We start from the raw sequence: 18,727 nt of genomic DNA, 5'->3' as shown, positions 1-18,727 counted from the left end.
GCAACACTGGACCAGCCGCAAACACAACACACACGTAACAGTAACAGTGACCTGAAACAAACTTAACCTGGCGATTGCACTTAATTCATTTAAGGCCCGTACATGTACATAAACGTTCAACTTTCAAATATAAAGTTCTTACCTCATGGCCACGGACGTGACAATTATGTTCGAGTCCTCAGAAGTAACCGTATCTTCAGTATTGTTCAATAAAAAGCATTTTAATCCGATCGGTGGCCATTTTCTCAGCATGTCCACCGTATGCTTTCAACTGCATTACCCATCGGTTGGTAGGTGTACTGCACTCTGATAGAGTGTGCCAGCTATGAGCAAATGGCCACCGATCGGATTAAGATGCGTTTTTATCTAACAATACGGAAGATACGGCTACTTCTGAGGGCCCGTACATAATTATAACATCCGTGGCCATGGGGTAAAAACTGTGTTTGAAATCTGAACGTTCGTGTAGATGTAGGGTCCAAAAAAGGCGGGAAAAAAATAGATATAAAGTAATAAAGGCGGGGGAAAAAAGTATATATCAAGTAATATTACTCACCTCAGACTAAAGACGACGCGAAATGAAAGTAGATCAGTGATATATGAACCGAAACCAAGTAGAAGAGTTTCCGATAGTAATCTATCGTCGATCGGAGAGACCTAGTATCGAGCGACCTGGCATCCGCTGTAAACCTTGAGGAAGTGAGCCGAGCCCTGCAAGAACGGCGTAGTTAAGGGGAGGGACAACACAGCAAGGGCTGTGATTGGTCTGACAAGCAGACATGCGTACATGCGAGAGGCCACGACACGAACACGACACAAGCCCCGCCCCCCCTCCCCACACACACACACACACACACACACACACACACACACACACACACACACACACACACACACACACACACACACACACACACACACACACACACACACACACACACACACACACACACACACACACACACACACACACACACACACACACACACACACACACACACACACACACACACACACACACACACACACACACACACACACACACACACACACACACACACACACACACACACACACACACACGTTTTCAATGTAAACGTCATTTCACTAATTTAAAAGTTAAAGAGAAGTTAGCGCAATATATAACAGCAATAATAATAATAATAATAATAATAATAGACATACATTGTAATATTTATTTAACAATGAATATCAATGAATCAATTATATCAATACTGCAATTTAGAAACACTCTGTTAATACAAGTACAAGTCTGGTAATGAAGATTTACTTGAGTAAAAGTACAAAAGTATCAGCATCAAAATATACTTAAAGTACCAGAAGTAAAAGTAGTAATCAGGCAGAAATGTCACATTTTAAGTTTTCAAATGCGTAAAATGTATACAAATCATTAGAAAATAGCAGATCTACAAGCTCACAACGCATCCGGAACTATAGGCCCGGACTAGGGATAACTGGGCACCAAAACCATCTTGGCACTAGGGACATGAGGGTATTAGGGACACGTGGGCACTAGAGAAATGTGGGCACCTGGTCAACTGGGAACTGGGCACTTGGGACATGTGGGCATCTGGACAACTGGGCACCTGGACGAGTGGGCACCTGGATTAGGATTTGTGTTTTTTTTACTTTACACAGCATGATGCTTTGTTGTTGTCACCATCTTGGCACTAGGGACATGAGGGCACTATAGGGACACGTAGGCACCTTGTCAACTGGGAACTGGGCACTTGGGACATGTGGGCATCTGGACAACTGGGCACCTGAATTAGGAAAATGTTCACATAGGCCTGTTATAGACATAGGTTATAGACCATATTCACACGGCGGCCATTTTGGAATTTAACATTGAAAGTGCCACCCCGTTGTCGTGGCACTTCATTGACTTAATAGCAACATGGCCGCCGTGTGAATATGGTCTATAGCAATTCAATTCAATTCAATTCAATTTTATTAAAGTGTCAAATCACAACAAGTTGTCTCAAGACACTTTACATGTAGAGAAGAGACCCAACATCCCACCCTGAGCAAGCAATTTTGCGACAGTGGCAACGAAAAACTCCCTCTTAATTCAACAGGAAGAAACGTCAGGCAGACCCTAGGCTCTAGGGCGGGGGCCTTCTGCCTCGACCGTGTTGGGGGAAAGAAGAGAGAGAGAAAGGGAGAGACAGAGGAGAGACAGAAAGAGATCCAGTGCAAGCAGTAACAATAACAATAATAGCAAATATAATAGTGTAAGATACTAGCATATGATAGTATAATATAGTACAGCAATAGTGTGTATGCAGTATATAATGGAATAATATAAAAATGTTTAAGATAATATAATATGCGGTATAGTGTAGTGTAGTAGAAGTCCACGGTCGTGTCCAGGTCGTGCTCCATGGAGAGAGGCCCGGTCCGGTCCGCAGTCACAGTCTTGAGCCGCAGCTGGGGGTCCGTAGTAACAGTCCATAGACTCCATGGAGAGGCCCAGGCCCGGTCCGCAGTCACAGTCTTGAGCCGCAGCTGGGGGTCCATAGTAATAGTCCATGGACCTGCGACGTGGGTGGTAGAAGAAACTCCGGGGAACGAGTCCCCGGTTGTAGAATTAGTGGCAGGCCTTACTAGAGCGTGAATCCGTACAGGGTTAATTACGATTGTACCAATGGGACACAAACCCACACAACCAAAGGGAGGACGGGAAGAGAGAGGACGAGGGGAGAGAGGAGAAAGGGGAAGGTGGGGGAGAGAGGATGACTATAGGGGGACTGAGTCTATACACTTCGGCTATAGGCTTTATCATAGAGAAAGGTTTTTAGTCTAGTTTTAAATATACAGAGTGTGTCTGCTTTACGGACTGAGACTGGGAGAAGGTTCCACAGCTGAGGTGCTTGAAACTTAAATGCTCTACCTCCTGTTCTAGTTTTTTGGGGGTTTACTGGAACCGTAAGCATTTTTTCATACTGTGGACGCAGTGGTGTTCTGGCTGGTTTACGGGGCTCGATGAGTTCTTTGAGATATACTGGTGCCTGTCCATTGAGAGCCTTGTATGTGAGGAGGAGAACTTTAAACTCTATTCTGTATTTAACCGGGAGCCAGTGCAAAGAGGCCAATGAAGGAGTGATATGATCTCTTCTTCTGGTTCCTGTCAGTATGCGCGCAGCGGCATTCTGGACAAGCTGCAGGCTATTTAGGGACTTACTTGGGCAGCCTGATAGTAAGGCGTTGCAATAGTCCAGCCTAGAAGTAACAAATGCGTGGACAAGTTTTTCTGCATCATTTTGGGACAGAATGTGCCACCAGGCCACCAATAGCGCCACCAGGAGGCCGCTTTTTGCAAAACCATTGCGACGCGTTGTGAGCTTGTAGATCTGCTATTTTCAAATAGCCTACGTATAAAATAGGGCTAAAGTGGTTAATGTAGGTTTCATTATATCATATTTTATATCTGAAAAGTAACTAGTAACTAAAGTTTTCAAATAATTGTAGTGGAGTTAAAGTACAATATTTGCCTCTGAGATGTAGTGGAGTAGAAGTAAAAGTATTGGAAATTGGAAATACTCAAGTAAAGCACAAATACCTCAAAATTGTACATAAGTACAGTACTTAAGTAAATGTATCTAGCTACTTTCCACCACTGCTTACTAACGGTACCTCTAGTCAACGTATTGAGCTTGAGGCATGAAACAAAACACACTTACTATCAAACATACCATCCATACATCGTTTATTGAAACGTATTTACTTTTTTTTTTAAAGAAAAAGAAAATCCAAATAAACAAACAAGCAGGTAATGATGTGACTGAAGCCAACAGAGACACAGATACAAAATAACATTTGGAAAAAAAAGGTCACTTTTTTTTATTATAAAATCCCTATTAAGCCCAGATACATTTTTTGACGGGATCCCTTCTCAAGCAAAACCTTATTAGAGTTGCACTACTGCGTTAGATAACATGTGACCGACTGTCACACAGACACACGCTTATCGTCCGTTTAAAAATAATTAGCAGTTTGAGAATTCATCAATTCACCACCACATACCCCACAGTCCCCTCACATCCCCCCCAACCAGAGCCATTAGATTTGACAGGCTTATCAGTAGAACAGAAGCACTCTTCTAGACCAAGGGTCTTCAACAGGGGGTCCGGGACCCCTAGGGGGTCCTCAGAGTTACTACAGGGGGTCCGCCAAATCTTTTTGTGATAGGATTTTTTTTTTTACCTTAACCACTTGAACCCTAGCATCCCTTTACCGAGGAGAACTTTAGCCAAAAGAATAGCAGATCTACAAGCTCACAACGCCTCGCGCTGCGAGGCGTTGTGAGCTTGTAGATCGGCTATTTTTTTGGCAAAGAGGTGTTTGGTGTAGAGGGAAAAAAGAGCAGACCAAGTAAACAAAAAAAAGCTAAATCTGAAACACAATTTTATACAATATAGAGGGGGTCCCTGCTTCATCTCTCTCTCAGCTAGGGGGTCCTTGGCCTGAAAACGTTGAAGAACCCTGTTCTAGACCAACGGTTCTCATGTCCAGGAACCCCCAAATTAATATGGCCACATACCCCCCCCCCATCCCCCCATACAAAATGTTATTAGATCGGCTATTTTCAAACAGCCAATGTATATAGGGGTTAGAGTGGTTCAACACATTTTGCCGGGGGTCCCCGGACCCCACTTTGAGAACCACTGTCCTACACCAGTGGTTCTCAAAGTGGGGTCCGGGGACCCCCAGGGGTCCTTGAGGGGGTCCCGAGCTAAATTCATAGTTAGGAACCAAATTGACCCGTGTGTGTCTGTAACTTAAATGGAATCAAATGGACCCTAACAGGTCCTTTTGATTCCATTTGTACACTCTGAGTTAAAGTAACACGATGATGATACTACAGTGTAGATTGGGAAACCCCCACGAGATTAAAATGGTTGAGTCCCAGGCATATCTTTTCAAACGGGGGTCCGTGGGCTAATAATGTGTCAATTTTGGGGTTCCTTCACCCGAAAAAAAGGTTGAGAACCACTGTCCTACACCATGTCTAGCATCAACGTCCCCCACACACACACACACACACACACACACACACACACACACACACACACACACACACACACACACACACACACACACACACACACACACACACACACACACACACACACACACACACACACACACACACACACACACACACACACACACACACAGGGTTGAGGACTCCTGCTCCGAGGCAGTATGACACACATGTACATTAAGTCCAAAGAACACACAGAGACAGGGAACTAAACGACAAAACAAAATGTCTATCCTTATATTATTACTCATAAAATCATCTTTGTACACTGTTATGTTACGCATGGCATCCAGGAGTTTATCACGAGTGACGAGGAGTACAAAATACTCTTTATATGAGCTGTAGTGTTTTCCTTTAGTTTATGTGTTTGCTCACGAGATAGCAGCAGAGTCTGTGTTAATAGCTATTCATTTTCATTCATTAATAACATTTTTTAATTGACCACTTCGCCCGTTGTCAGCCCATCTTCACTTAAACGCTCATTGTGAGACGGTGTCATATCTATCTACTCGCTGTGTCTGAGAGGACGGCCGCGGACAGTTCAGAAACCTGACATGAAATGACCAAACCTGCCTACCAATGATGTCATTGGTAGGTATAGGCGGGTTTCTGAACAGTCCACAGCACTCCTCTGAGACACAAGAGTGAGTAGACAGAAAATGGCGCCGCCTTATGATGACCAATTATTATACGAAGATAAGGTTGAAAATTGGGTGAAGTGGTCCTTTAATTAGTTCCGCACTAGCATGCGTTGGAGACGGTCTAGAGAAGACCTTTGACCTCTCCTCCCCCCCCCCCCCCCCCACACCCAAGGTTAGTGTTCAGGAAAAAAAACAACCAGAACTCATTTGATGTTTTTTTGGTGAAATAAAAACTGTCAAAAAGAAAGATCTAAACAAAAGCTACAAAAATCAACGAGGAGGGAGATTCAAACACTGATCATCTGTGCAACAAAGCAAACTGAAAGCAGACGAGGGAGGAGAGAGCAACGTTATTGGCTTTTTGGTCCATTGGGTTAGGTTGTTGTATCCTGGACAGTATACAGCTGTTGATGCTTGCTTTGTGTAATGAAGACATTATACCGCTATAGATGCCTTGGTTTTGTGTTTTGAAGACATATACAGCTATAGATGCCTTGGTTTTGTGTTTTGAAGACATATACAGCTATAGATGCCTTGGTTTTGTGTTTTGAAGACACATACAGCTATAGATGCCTTGGTTTTGTGTTTTGAAGACATATACAGCTATAGATGCCTGGTGTGTGTATTGAAGACACATACAGCTATCGATGCCTGGTTTGTGTTTTGAAGACATATAAATAAAGAAGTCAACTGCTAAAAATAAAACTACATAAAGTGTCTGAATGTTTTTAGGCCACCAGGATATGCCAAAAATAAAAGCTTCAAGGTGCCTTGGAATGAATTTGTTTAGAGTCTGTTAACTTTACTTAGAGGGATATCGTAAACCCACCCCAATTTACACCCAGTTTACATTCTTGTATGCGAACAGCTTGTAATGAAGCTTTAAGGCCCAATTCATGCTCCGTCGCTGGTACGCCGTACGCCGTAGGTCTGCCACGTTCGACGGCCGACAGACCGCGGTGCAACGAAGCATAAATGGGCCGTTAGTGTGGTAGAGTCTGACCATTAGTGCTGGACCAACGAACCTCCAAAAACCTTTGAGATGGTGAACCATTATTTTACATGTAAAATGACTTAATATTCCAATGTGGATATTTCACCCCAACCAGTGATTGCAGTTTCCGTGATTCAATGGGTGTTTTTTTTTTTTTATCTTATTTGCACTTTAAAGACAATGGCTGAGCTACTAAAACATTAACAACCATCCAAAGCCTTCGATAGAAGACTCGTTTTACAGGACATTTCTTTCTTTTTCTTTTTTACTCCAGCTCACCTCAGGTCCTAATGAACGCCTTTGGCGAGTCGACGCTTTGAGGAAGACACGAGGTCTTGATACTCTAAAACAACACGCTTTTCTCTTTCTCTGCAGTGTGTGAGAGGATAGACACGAGGTCTTGATACTGAGTCTAAAACAACACGGACATGTTGTGCCGTCTCTCATATATCGGTGTTTCTCAGACATTGCAACAGCTGCTGATTAAGAGGAAGGCATCGGCCAGTGAAACCCGAGTGCTAAACTCTTCTCTTGGTCGTGGTCATATATATATATACACCTTAAGGTGTGTGATCTTCAATGTCTGACCATTCTAACCCCGTTCTAAATATCTTAACTTATTTACTGGAATTTTGTTGTTGTCTGAGTATTAAAGGAGTAGTCCACCCAAAAAATGACTTATTTTCTATCAATTACACAACCCATGAAGCCTTGAATTCAGGGAGTTTTTTTTGTTTTTATTAAGCCAACAATTTGATGACCGTTTGAGGTCATAATTGATAGAAAATATGTTTGTTTTTTTTGGGTGAACTACTCCTTTAAAGACCTTGTGGCTTTAATTACAACAAACACTGACTGATACGGGTCTATATCGGTGCTTTCAAGGACCCCCCTGAACTCTCAAAGAGTGTACAAATGGAACCCAAACGATCCAAAAGGGAGCCACAGTCCTTCAACCGGTTCCTTGGACTGGCCTCTTTAAAGATCCTAAGATCCATACTGTTCTATGAGTTGAGAGTCGACACCTGTGGCTCGTGGGTTAAAACCCACTGAAACCGGGATAGGATCAGTGACATTTTTTTGCATCGGCCATTAACACATTGGGTGCCAAAACCGTATATATAGGCTACTGTTTTTGGGGGGAAAAATGATTTACAAAAAAAAAAAATTGACCAAGTTTTTTTTTAATTTTTCCTCCATAGCAACAGGAGATATAATTTTTCGAAGATTTAGACTCCCATCCACTTCCTGGTTAACTTATGACTTCAAAAGCCTGTATCTCGGCTCCTGTGTACTTTTTTTTTTACAATGTATTTTTGACTATTTTTGACTATTTTCAACTGGCTGCAACTATGGAACGGATTTCCGAATGTTTTTATTTTTTCCCCCCGATTGTACGAGACCTCTATATAATGAATGGATGCTTTTTTTTTTACATGGATTTGCTCGCCGTGGATTCTAGAGCTTTAAACAGTAAAGCGCAGTCAATGGGGAGAATGCTGGCACCCAACGTAAGTTGTTATGAAAAAATGCTGGCACCCAATGTGTTAAAATAAATAGCAGATGTACAGGCTCGGTGTGAGCAGATGTACAGGCTCTGTGTGAGCTTGTACATCTGCTATTTCTTTTTTGAAAAATCTTCACAGAACTACTGGTTTAGAAGGCGTTTGTGGGACTGGCGTTGAGGAGGGTCCGTTTGGTTCCATGTGTACACTCTCAGAGTTACAGACCCTACACGTTTGGTTCCCCAATTCAGGAATCATTTAGGCTAGGAACCCCCCATCCAGGACTCTTTTGAGAACCACCGGTATATATATATGTATATATATATATATATAGATATATAAATGTACATAGCATTTAAAAGAAGAGTGGGGGGGGGGGAGAGAAGGATTTTAACCCATTAAGATCAGGGAGGCATCTTCGTAACCACTTTATCCATATTTTACACTTGGGGCTATTCAAAAACAGCAGATCTACAAGCTCATATAGCGCGGCACCGAGTGCCGCGCTATGAGCTTGTAGATCTGCTATTTTTTGAATAGCCCAAAGTGTAAAATAATGCTTTTTAGCTCAAATCTAAAAATGACACAGTTCCAGGTCTTAAAGGGTTAAGCACAGTGTCCATGCACCAATGACATGAGAGGAGAGAGAGAGAGGTGCGAGGGAGATGGCCGAGAGAGAGAGAGAGAGAGAGAGAGAGAGAGAGCGAGAGAGAGAGAGAGAGAGAGAGTTCTCGTGGATAATTTCTTCTTTTTATGCTTCCGACGAAGAAAAGACGATCCGCCCCTCCTCCTCCTCCCTCTCATGTGGTGGTGGGCGGGGGGCTCACTGCCGGACCTCCACGTAGTTGGCGGGGAAGAGGCCGTAGGCGCCGCGGCACATGCCTCGCCACCAGCCCTCGTCGATCATCTCGATGTTGGTGATGATGTCGTCGGGGTCGAACGAGATCTCGTCGTCGCCGGCTGGAGGGAAAGGAAGAGAGAAAAAAAAAAAAAAAAAAAATCACACCCAGTGTGAAGTGAGCGGTGCTATTTATGAGCGAAGTTAATTTCATCATGTGTCTCGCTAGCCAATCACAGCACGTCCTGCAAAGACATTCACAGGTGTTACATATGATACTAGAGTACAGAAGTCCTGACGTCACTCGTTCATCCCCTGGTTCGTAAAGTAATGTCTCTATGGAGAATAACATTGGGTCATCATAGAATCGTCTCATATAAGAATTGTGGTCCAAAAATAAACAAACTGTCTCGATGGCGATATTGTCAGGGAGGAGGTTCTGTATCGTTTATGATAGTCAGTCACTCATATTTGATACAGTCTGTTTCTGGTGAAAATTTAACTAATTCGGTGGAAGTAACATTATGGTTTTCTCACCGTCAATTGATGCTTCATATCCATACGAGTAAAACCGCCGGGGTCATTAGTTTATTTTGGAACACAGTTCTTATTTGACGTGATATTAAACACGTCTATGGGGATTCAGAATGGGGGGGGAAAACCGTGAACCAGGTAGACAAACCTAGGATGTGTAAATTACGTCAGACTTCGGTGCTCTATGAAGGCTCTGTTCCATTCTGGTCAAACAGAGTCAGGGTGCTGATGTTGTGCATGTTGGCTCACTGGTAACACTCTGCTACACCAAGTGGCTCTAAAATATGGGTCCAGGGACCCTCATGGTTCCTTAAGGGGTTTCCAAATGGCCCCTTACGAGTGTGTAACTCTGAGAGTGTACAAATGTGTACACTCTCAGAGTTATGGGGGTCGTGGAAATTGAAAAATCTGAGAACCACTGTGCTACACTAAGGCCACATCCACACGGAGACGTTATTTGGTGAGTCTTGTTTTTTTGTTTTTTTTCATTGGACATTTTAGACGTCCAGTGGCACTGAATGAGTTAAAGTCTCCTTTCAATCATCATGATATGACTTTTGCTAAACTATCATCCATCAACAATCAGTGTCATTTTAGATGTTGCTTCAGAAAACGTAGGATTTACAAGAAGTTTTTTTGAATGGGCCTCATGTCTAAATGGTCAGTTCTCATTAAGACCGGGAAAGCATCCGTCATTTGAAAACTCTTGGCACCAAGTGCCGCGCTATGAGCTTGTAGATCTGCTCTTTTTTAGATTTTTTTTTTTTTTTTGCATATCTTTGAATATACGTTTTTTTTTTTTTAAGCAAACATTTGTAACTCAAATCTTTGCTTCTGAGGATTCTACAAATGTACAAAATGATATGTGTTTGGCCACGGACCCCCATCTCAAAACATGTTGTTCCAGGGACCCCCCAGAAGCAAAGATTTGAGTTAAAAATGTTCGCTTAAAATAATTAGACAATATAGTTTACACTGAACTATTTTAATTAACTTTGAGCCAAGAGGATGAAATTGACTATTTAGAAGGGATGACAAAGGAAATGTTGGCAGACTATGATGAATTAGAGGGCTGCAATAGTGTCTTGACTTTGAGCCACACAAATGCCAGGCAGGTAGAAAGAGAAGAATTGGAACACTATAAAGCCTAAATGTGAGGCCGCGAAGCATCTCCTCACACCAGGCTTTGGCGTTGTGGGTCTCTTGACCTGTATTTGTTAAACTAGATCTACACACATCTAGTTATTATAATGAATGTCTTGTGGATGGGCTGTTCCCAGCAGTATTTTGTAACATTACTAAATAACATGGCGTATTGTGTGGACTGACCTGCTTGGTAGTCGTAGAGGGCCACGGCCGTCACCCCCACGTCCTCCTCTCCATAGTCATACTGCTGAGCGTCTGCAACGAGGATACACATGATGTCACATGATCTACATCAGTAGGGGCCCCCGGGGGGGTCCCCACATTATTTTGGGGGGGGGGGGGGGGGGGGGGTCTTAACCCTTTAAGACCGGGAACGCATCTTTGTGTCATTTTTTGATTTTGAGCTAAAAAGCAGCATTATTTTACACTTTGGGCTATTCAAAAATAGCAGATCTACAAGCTCATAGCGCGGCACCGAGTGCCGCGCTATGAGCTTGTAGATCTGCTTTTTTTTTTTTTAATCATGGGATTTTTTTGCAAATCTTTGAATGTATATATTTTTTTAAAGCAAACATTTTTAACTCAAATCTTTGCTTCTGGGGCGATTCTACAATTGTCTTCTAAATCCTAACAAAATCCTAACTTGTTGTTGCTATAATATCAGTGGTTTTCATGTCAAGGACCCCCAACATTATATGCATTTGGCTGCGGACCCCCGTCTCAAAATATGTTGTTCCAGGGACCCCCCAGAAGCAAAGATTTGAGTAAAAAAAAATAATAATAATGATAATTCAAAGATTTAACGATTTTTCAAAAATAGCAGATCTACAAGCTTGTAGATCTGCTATTTCTGAATAGCCAAAGAAATCTAAAAATGACACACAGATGTGTTCCCGGTCTTAAAGGGTTAAAATGTGCAACATTGTTTTCTGACTCAACAGTAAACAAACCAACATACAGTATAAGCGTATATACAGGGTATATATATCTGCACATTAATAAAGTTACAATTTGAAAGGGATAGTTCTCCCAAAAAAGGACTTATTTTCTATCAGTCACACACCCCACGAAGCATTGAATTCATGGCGTTTTTTTTTTTTGTGTTTCGTCGCATTCCTGAGACAATAAATTGATTACCTTCTGAAATAATATGCTAATGTCTCCAGCAGGAAACTCACTGGAGACAAAGTACAATAATTGCCTCTGAGATGTAGTGGAGTAGAAGTACTGCGAATTGGAAATACTCTAGTACTAGTAAAAATCACACCCAGTGTGAAGTGGGCGGTGTGTGGTCATCACAACATGACTTGTTGTGAATTGGATAAAAGGATAGATTACTTTTTTTTAAGTCCATACTGCTATTCATAGGGCTGCACATGTGTCATGTGTTTCGCTAGCCAATCACAGTCCTGAATTTGCAAAGTCAGCCAATCACATTACAGCTAGTGGTGATGACACTAGCTGTAATGTGATTGGCTGACTTTGCAAAAGTATCGATTTGCATTGACTGTGGAAGGGTTAGGGGTGTAGACTGCGTTGTAGACTATTGGCCAATCACGGTGCAGGATTGGTCAGTGTCCAAAACTCACTTATAGGGGGCGGTTACACCGCCCCAAAAAAGTAGTTTTTTTGAAGTACTCTGTGATATTTATAGGTTATTAATTTCATCATGCGTCTCGCTAGCCAATCACAGTGCTGAGCAAAGGGTGTGAATAGAGTCAGCCAATCACAGAGCAAGGGTGTGAATAGAGTCAGCCAATCACAGTACAGCGAAGGGTGTACTAATGAGGTGTCCCTAACCCACATATAGGAGCGGCTACACCGCTCAAAAAGTCAACTCAAAATTGTACTTAAGTACAGTACTCGAGTACATGTACTTAGGTTACTTTACACCACTGCTAGCTAGGGATTCATGTGGTTTCACCTCCTGCTGCTACGGTCTCGTCTGGGTTCTGGTAGAGCTCCTCCTCCTGGGCCACAGGCTCCGCCTCCTTCTCCCCGTTCTCCTCCACGGCCTCGTACACTGGGGTCTCCTGACGTGGACACCAGGGGGAGACGTTTCAGCTGGGATTAAAACACTGCTGAGGTGGTGTGTGTGTGTGTGCGTGCGCACACACACTCACACACACACACACGCAGAGTGGTGGAAAAAGTACTACATTTTTTTTTTAAATATACTCTGTTACAAGTTATCCCATTCAGTGCCAATTAAATACAAAAATAGTAGTCACAGAATATGTATCTCCAGTATGATGGATCCCCTGATGGTTGCTAATCACTGAGGGTTTCACTGTGCTTCCGAGAAAGAAAAAAAAATGTCATCGCGACCAGAGCATGTGAGCAGAGCGCGAGCAGTGGAGCGACGCGATTTTGACGTGAGCGTGGAGCTGGTTTATAAAAAGGTTGGAGCGCTACTCAGGAGCGAGGAACACCTGCCACTCCAAGCCGCTACGGCGGGGGCCGCGCACCGAATGTTTGAGCATGCCCGGTCGCACGGACTCAGTGACACACAGACATCCAGCAGTGCACAGCGCACCGCTGCGCACGTCACGATTTCATTAGAATTTCTACTTTATTTTCCTTTTCTTTCTTTTTACTGTTGAGCGGCCCCGGTTTGAGCGGAGCATGGGGCAAGAGGTGTGCAAATCAACGTGAGCCACGGAGCGACGGAGAGCGGGGGGTCAACGTGAGCGACGGAGCGACATGGAGCGGAGTGTGCGCGGGGGGGGGGGTCAACTTGAGCTTATCGCGAGCGTGAAAACAGCCCCCCTGGAGCGCCGAGCGGCATTTCCCACTCCACTCACATGCTCTGATCGCGACCTCCCCGTTCAATTTTATACGCCTTTGAAAATAGCCCGTCTATATCTTCGGTTCTGAACGCCCCCCCCCCCCCCAAAAAAACAAAACACGTGATTGGCACCACATGAGTTAAGGGTCTATCTCTCCCTAAATGAACCATCTTTGATGGAGCCTAAACACAGCGCTGTGTCTCACCTGCTGTGTGGGAGGAGCTTCAGCAGGCTTACTGACAGGTGGGGTGGGGCTGGGGGTGGGGCTTGGGCTGGGGGGGGCGGCGGCGGGGGCAGGGGCCGGGGCGGGGGAGGGGGCCTTGGGGGGGGGCGCCGTCTCCTCCATCTTGCGTCGCGCCTCCTCCTGCTCCTGCCTCTCCTTGGCCTGGCGGCGGGCGCGCTCCTCCTCGGCGCGCTTCCTGTCCTCCTCCTCCTTCTGCTTGCCCATGTTCTCGAAGCGCGCCTTGATGCTGCCCGTGCTGCTGCCCTCTGGTGGACGGACACGGACACGGACACACACACACACACACACACACACACACACACACACACACACACAGAGATTAAACCAGGGGTGATGCAACTTTGATGATGTAGAGCATTGTTTCTCAAAGTGGGGTCCGGGGACCCCCAGGGGTACTTGAGGGAGTTCCAGGGGGTCCCCAACTAAATGATAGATAGTTAACCATGGACCCTTATGGGTCTGTAACTCTGAGAGTGTACAAATGGAACCAAATGGACCCTAACGGGTCCATTTGGTTCCATTTGGACACTCTCAGAGTTAAATTAACATTGATTTTACAATATGAATTGGAGTCCCAGAGATAGAAATGCCATTAAATGGGGGTCCTTAACCTAACGCATGTCAAACTGAGGGGTCCTTGAAATTAAAATGGTTGAGAATCACTGCTAGAGCCGTAAAAAATCTTCTCTTATGGGGTCATATCTGGCATATCTTTTCAAATGGGGGTCCGCGGGCTAATAAGTGTAAATTTGGAGGTCCTTGACATGAAAAAGTTTGAGAACCACTGATGTAGAGGGCCACTATATTTCCACACTCACTCCAGAGGGCCACGAATGCACATACTGTACAGAAACCTAACCTTTTTTCGTAAATGAATGCCGCACTCTACCATTCTATGTCACACAAAAATAGCACAAATAGCAGATCTACAAGCTCAAAACGCGTCGCACCGCGACGCGTTTTGAGCTTGTAGATCTGCTATTTGTGCTATTTCTGAATTGGAATCCAGATTTATTTTGGGGCTATTTTTCTAATTGGAATCCTGAAAATGTACATTTTTATTTAATTTGAAATGCATTTAGTTACTTATGTTAACTTTATGAACTTAAACACAAATACATTGGACATAACAGAATAGTGTTATTCTATTGTCTTTTTTTTTGGTCTATTATACTATTCCTGCCGGGAGTTCACTCACCTATTAGTTTCTATTGGCCAGTGCGCTCAGTGCTGTATTTCCGAACAGACTGAAGTAATTAAAGCGGGTCATGTTTGCATGTTTGGAATCGTAACAGCTGATATCAATGATATATCAGTATTCTGATATTAACCTGTGGGCCGCATTAGGTGAGGGTGGGGGCCCGCATGTGGCCACCGGAGCCGCCAGTTGCCCATGTATGGATTAACCCAGGGGTATTCAACTAGATTAGGCAGGGGGCCACAACTGTAAAATAATTTGGAGTTGGGGGCCACACAGTGCGCGCACATAATTTGCGCGTGTTTTTTTTCGGGTCTAATTCGGTCTAATTCGGTTCTATTTCAGGTTCTAAGTTAAGTTCCAATGAAAGATGGCCTTTCAAGAACTAAGGAAGGATAAATAATTTGTACTGTTTTAACTTTGATAACATAAAAACAAACATATATTTACATAAATAATAATTATGAAAAAAAAAAAAAAAAAAAAAGAAATTTTGGAATATGGCCAGGGGCCACAAGGAAGCTCCTCGCGGGCCGCCAGTTGAATATCTATGGATTAACCCCATTATACCCGAGGCCGATTCTACAAATGCTTCCTAAACCAGTAGTTCTCAAACCCCCACAATTATACGCGTTTGGCCATGGAGCCCCAACCCCATCTGAAAACGTTTTGTGCCAGGGACCCTCAACACAAATCTTTTCTTCTGGGGGGGGGGGGGGGGGGCCCCAGAAGAAAAGATTTGTGTTAAAACATTCTAAATACATTTCATGAGACACTCACCAGCTTCCACAGCCTTGGTCTTCTGGTAGGCAGGGCTGGGCTTGTCCACCTCCTCAAACGTCCCTGCACTCTGCAACACAGGTCAGGAAAAACTCATGAAATCACAGAAACTACAACTGACTAAACATTTTAGTTGAAGATATTTCTTTTTGATATTTTTTTGGTGAAATATATGTTTTTGTTAAAAGGTTAAAGTACTATATTGTGATAGTAATCATTGCTACAGAGCGTTTGTTCGGTCACAGGGGTCTCTCCAGCTCTTTAGTAAACACAATATAATACATTTTCAAATTTTAAGCCAATCAGGAGAGAGCACTGAAAATGCATTTTCTGTTTAATAAAGAGCTGGAGAGACAAGGAGACTCCTTTTACTGAACAAACACTCTATAGCAATGATTACTATCACAATATAGAGCTATTTAACACTTATTTTAACCAAAGCAAATCACTTAACCTACCTATAAAAATACAAATGAAGTTCTGTAAAAGTAACTGAAATACTGACAAAGACTTAAACTAAGCACATTTTCTATATGATTTCATAAATAAGCCATTTAGCAGGGACAGTTTTAAGCCCTGTTGTAAAAAAGAATCTACAATCTTCAAAAATAGTGAAAACAGCTGATCAGCTATTTTCACTATTTGTTCATCATGTTTTTGTGTAGAGTAGCTCATGAGGATGCAAGCTTGTTGTGTTATTAAAGAAATGGCCAAAACTCATTTTTTTTTTTTCTGTATAGCTGTATTACTCATACTTTATTATTAATATCAATATCATTTTATTTTTCCTATTACTGAATTATTTACCTGTTCTGTTTTACTGTACCTCAACAATGTTATTGACATTCTAAAATGTAAACCTTGCAAATGCTCTATTACTACTATTATTATTGTATTTTTATTTTTTATTTTTTTTATTTTTTTTCCATATACACAGAGATAAACGGGGGAAAAAAAAAAAAAAAGGGGAATACAACTGTATGTATGTACTTACAACCATGTACTGTAACCAATTTCCCGTAATAAAAATATTAAACAAAAAAAAAAAGAAATGGCCAAAACTCAAACATCAAATCTACGAAGGTGGCCGTTTTCAAGATGTTTTGGCCGTTATCTCTGGAACATAAAGGCACAATCTGCTCAGTTCAAAGCGTGTCGGATGCGTGACTTTGAGGACATTGAGCACGTAATGACACCTTCTCTGGGATTTCAGCATAAAGTTATAGGGTAATTGTTCAGGCCTTCATTTTCCGGCCCGTTGACAACTCTAGCACCCCCACACACACACCCCCACACACCCACACACACACACACACACACACACACACACACACACACACCCCCCCCCACACACACACACACACACACACACACACACACACACACACAGTACCTTATCCATCCTGTCTTTCTGGACCCCAAATTTCCCTCCAAATCCGTGGGAATAATCTGAAAACAGAACATAAATAAATAAGATGAATAAAAAGGTCCTGATGTCGAGAAGCTCAACCACAGTCCGCTTCTATCTGAGCTTCTTCATGAACAGACCTTCTATCTGAGCTTACACGTACAGGGACGTGCACAGATAGACTCTAGGTGGCGCTAGAGCACCTGCCCTTTGCCCTCTTGACCAGAAGTGCCCTTTTGAAAAAAAGAAAAAACAAAACGTTTTTCTTTTTCAGTTTACAGCAGGGGTCTTCAACAGGGGGTCCGGGACCCCCTGTGGGGGTCCTCAGAGTTACTACAGGGGGTCCGCCAAATCTTTATGTGATATGATTTTTCTTTTTACCATAACCACTTGAAACCTAGCATCCCTTTTCTGAGGAGAACTTTAGCCAAAAATAGCCGATCTACAAGCTCACAACGCCTCGCGCTGCGAGGCGTTGTGAGCTTGTAGATCGGCTATTTTTTGGCAAAGAGGTATAGGTGTAGAGGGAAAAAAGAGCAGACCAAGTAAACAAAAAAAAGTATAATTTACTTGAGCACCTGCCCCTCAAAATGTCTGTGCACGCCACTGTCTACGTATATGAACAGACCAAACAGACACTTAGTCTGTTCTGTGGAAAAAAAACAATGCTCTGGTATATCGTTGCTGTCAGGCAAAAACCTTGTATCTCCATATTCCAACTTAGGTTTTTTTTTTCTCGTAAATTAATGCCCCTCTTCATCATCATCGACAAGGTGTAACACAAAAGTTGTGAAAATAGCAGATCTACAAGCTCACAACGTGTCGCATCGCGACACGTTGTGAGCTTGTAGATCTTTTTCAAATGTACTTAAAGCGGTTTTCGGACGTACGCGGTTTCTACCCGACGGGCAATGATTTCAGAGGTGAGCGGATTTGAGACGGTGGTGAACCTTCTCGGTTCAAAACATGGTTTCAGGTCTGCAGAAGTTCAGACAAACGGATGCTGTGGTTTTGGGCAGAGCTGACCGGAACAAGTTATGGAACGAAAACAGCGAGAGGAAAAAAAAAAGAGCAGCACAAAAACAACATAACAGACAACATAACATAACGACAAGACCATATCAAACAGCAGGAGGACTCAGAAGAGGAGAACGTTGGTCAGCCAGACACTGAGCCATGCGGCGGCCATCTGCAATCACAACCGCTCTGCGGGCGGGTCAGCCACATCCAATTGTGTTTATTATGTTTGCAACAGAACAGGTCTGTGGGTCAGCAGTGTGTGCGTGTGCGCGCGTGTGTGTGTGTGTGTGTGTGTGTGTGTGTGTGTGTGTGTGCGTGCGTGCGTGCGTGCGTGCGTGCGTCGTTCATGATCGATTCGTTCAAAATAACTAGTTCATTTGACGTGAACAAGCTCGTTCACTTTCTGAAACCGCTACGTTCACGCGCGGAAAAAAACGCTCCAGCGATGGTGTTTTACACACATTATAAAACATACATGAACCTCTTTAGCCCCTATTTTATACCTATAGGCTATTTTCAAATATGTTAGTACTTTTACTTTTGGTATTTTAAGTATGTTTTG

At 43.1% G+C, this 18,727-nt stretch overlaps 1 protein-coding gene across 4 annotated transcripts in view; it reads right to left on the bottom strand.

Moving 5' to 3' along the window:
* Positions 1-3,713: 3,713 nt before the first annotated feature.
* Positions 3,714-18,727, bottom strand: part of cttn (cortactin) — a 50,296-nt gene continuing 35,282 nt past the window's right edge. For 2 of the 4 annotated variants that reach the window (XM_084059207.1, XM_084059208.1), the window contains 6 exons: positions 17,131-17,186; positions 15,738-15,807; positions 13,721-14,004; positions 12,651-12,759; positions 10,910-10,981; positions 3,714-9,168 (listed from right to left, as the gene is read on the bottom strand). In XM_084059207.1, the coding sequence (XP_083915333.1) occupies positions 9,032-9,168; positions 10,910-10,981; positions 12,651-12,759; positions 13,721-14,004; positions 15,738-15,807; positions 17,131-17,186 (728 nt within the window). In that variant the 3' untranslated portion in view covers positions 3,714-9,031. The remainder of the gene's footprint in view (positions 9,169-10,909; positions 10,982-12,650; positions 12,760-13,720; positions 14,005-15,737; positions 15,808-17,130; positions 17,187-18,727) is intronic. The other 2 variants (XR_014600917.1, XR_014600918.1) reach the window with 2 other exon arrangements.

The sequence above is a fragment of the Gymnoscopelus microlampas genome, assembly GCF_963454915.1.
Source record: "Gymnoscopelus microlampas genome assembly, chromosome: 1".
NCBI lineage: Eukaryota > Metazoa > Chordata > Actinopteri > Myctophiformes > Myctophidae > Gymnoscopelus > Gymnoscopelus microlampas.
Note: the sequence above shows the minus strand (reverse complement) of the source record. Positions and strands in the feature narration are given on the sequence as shown.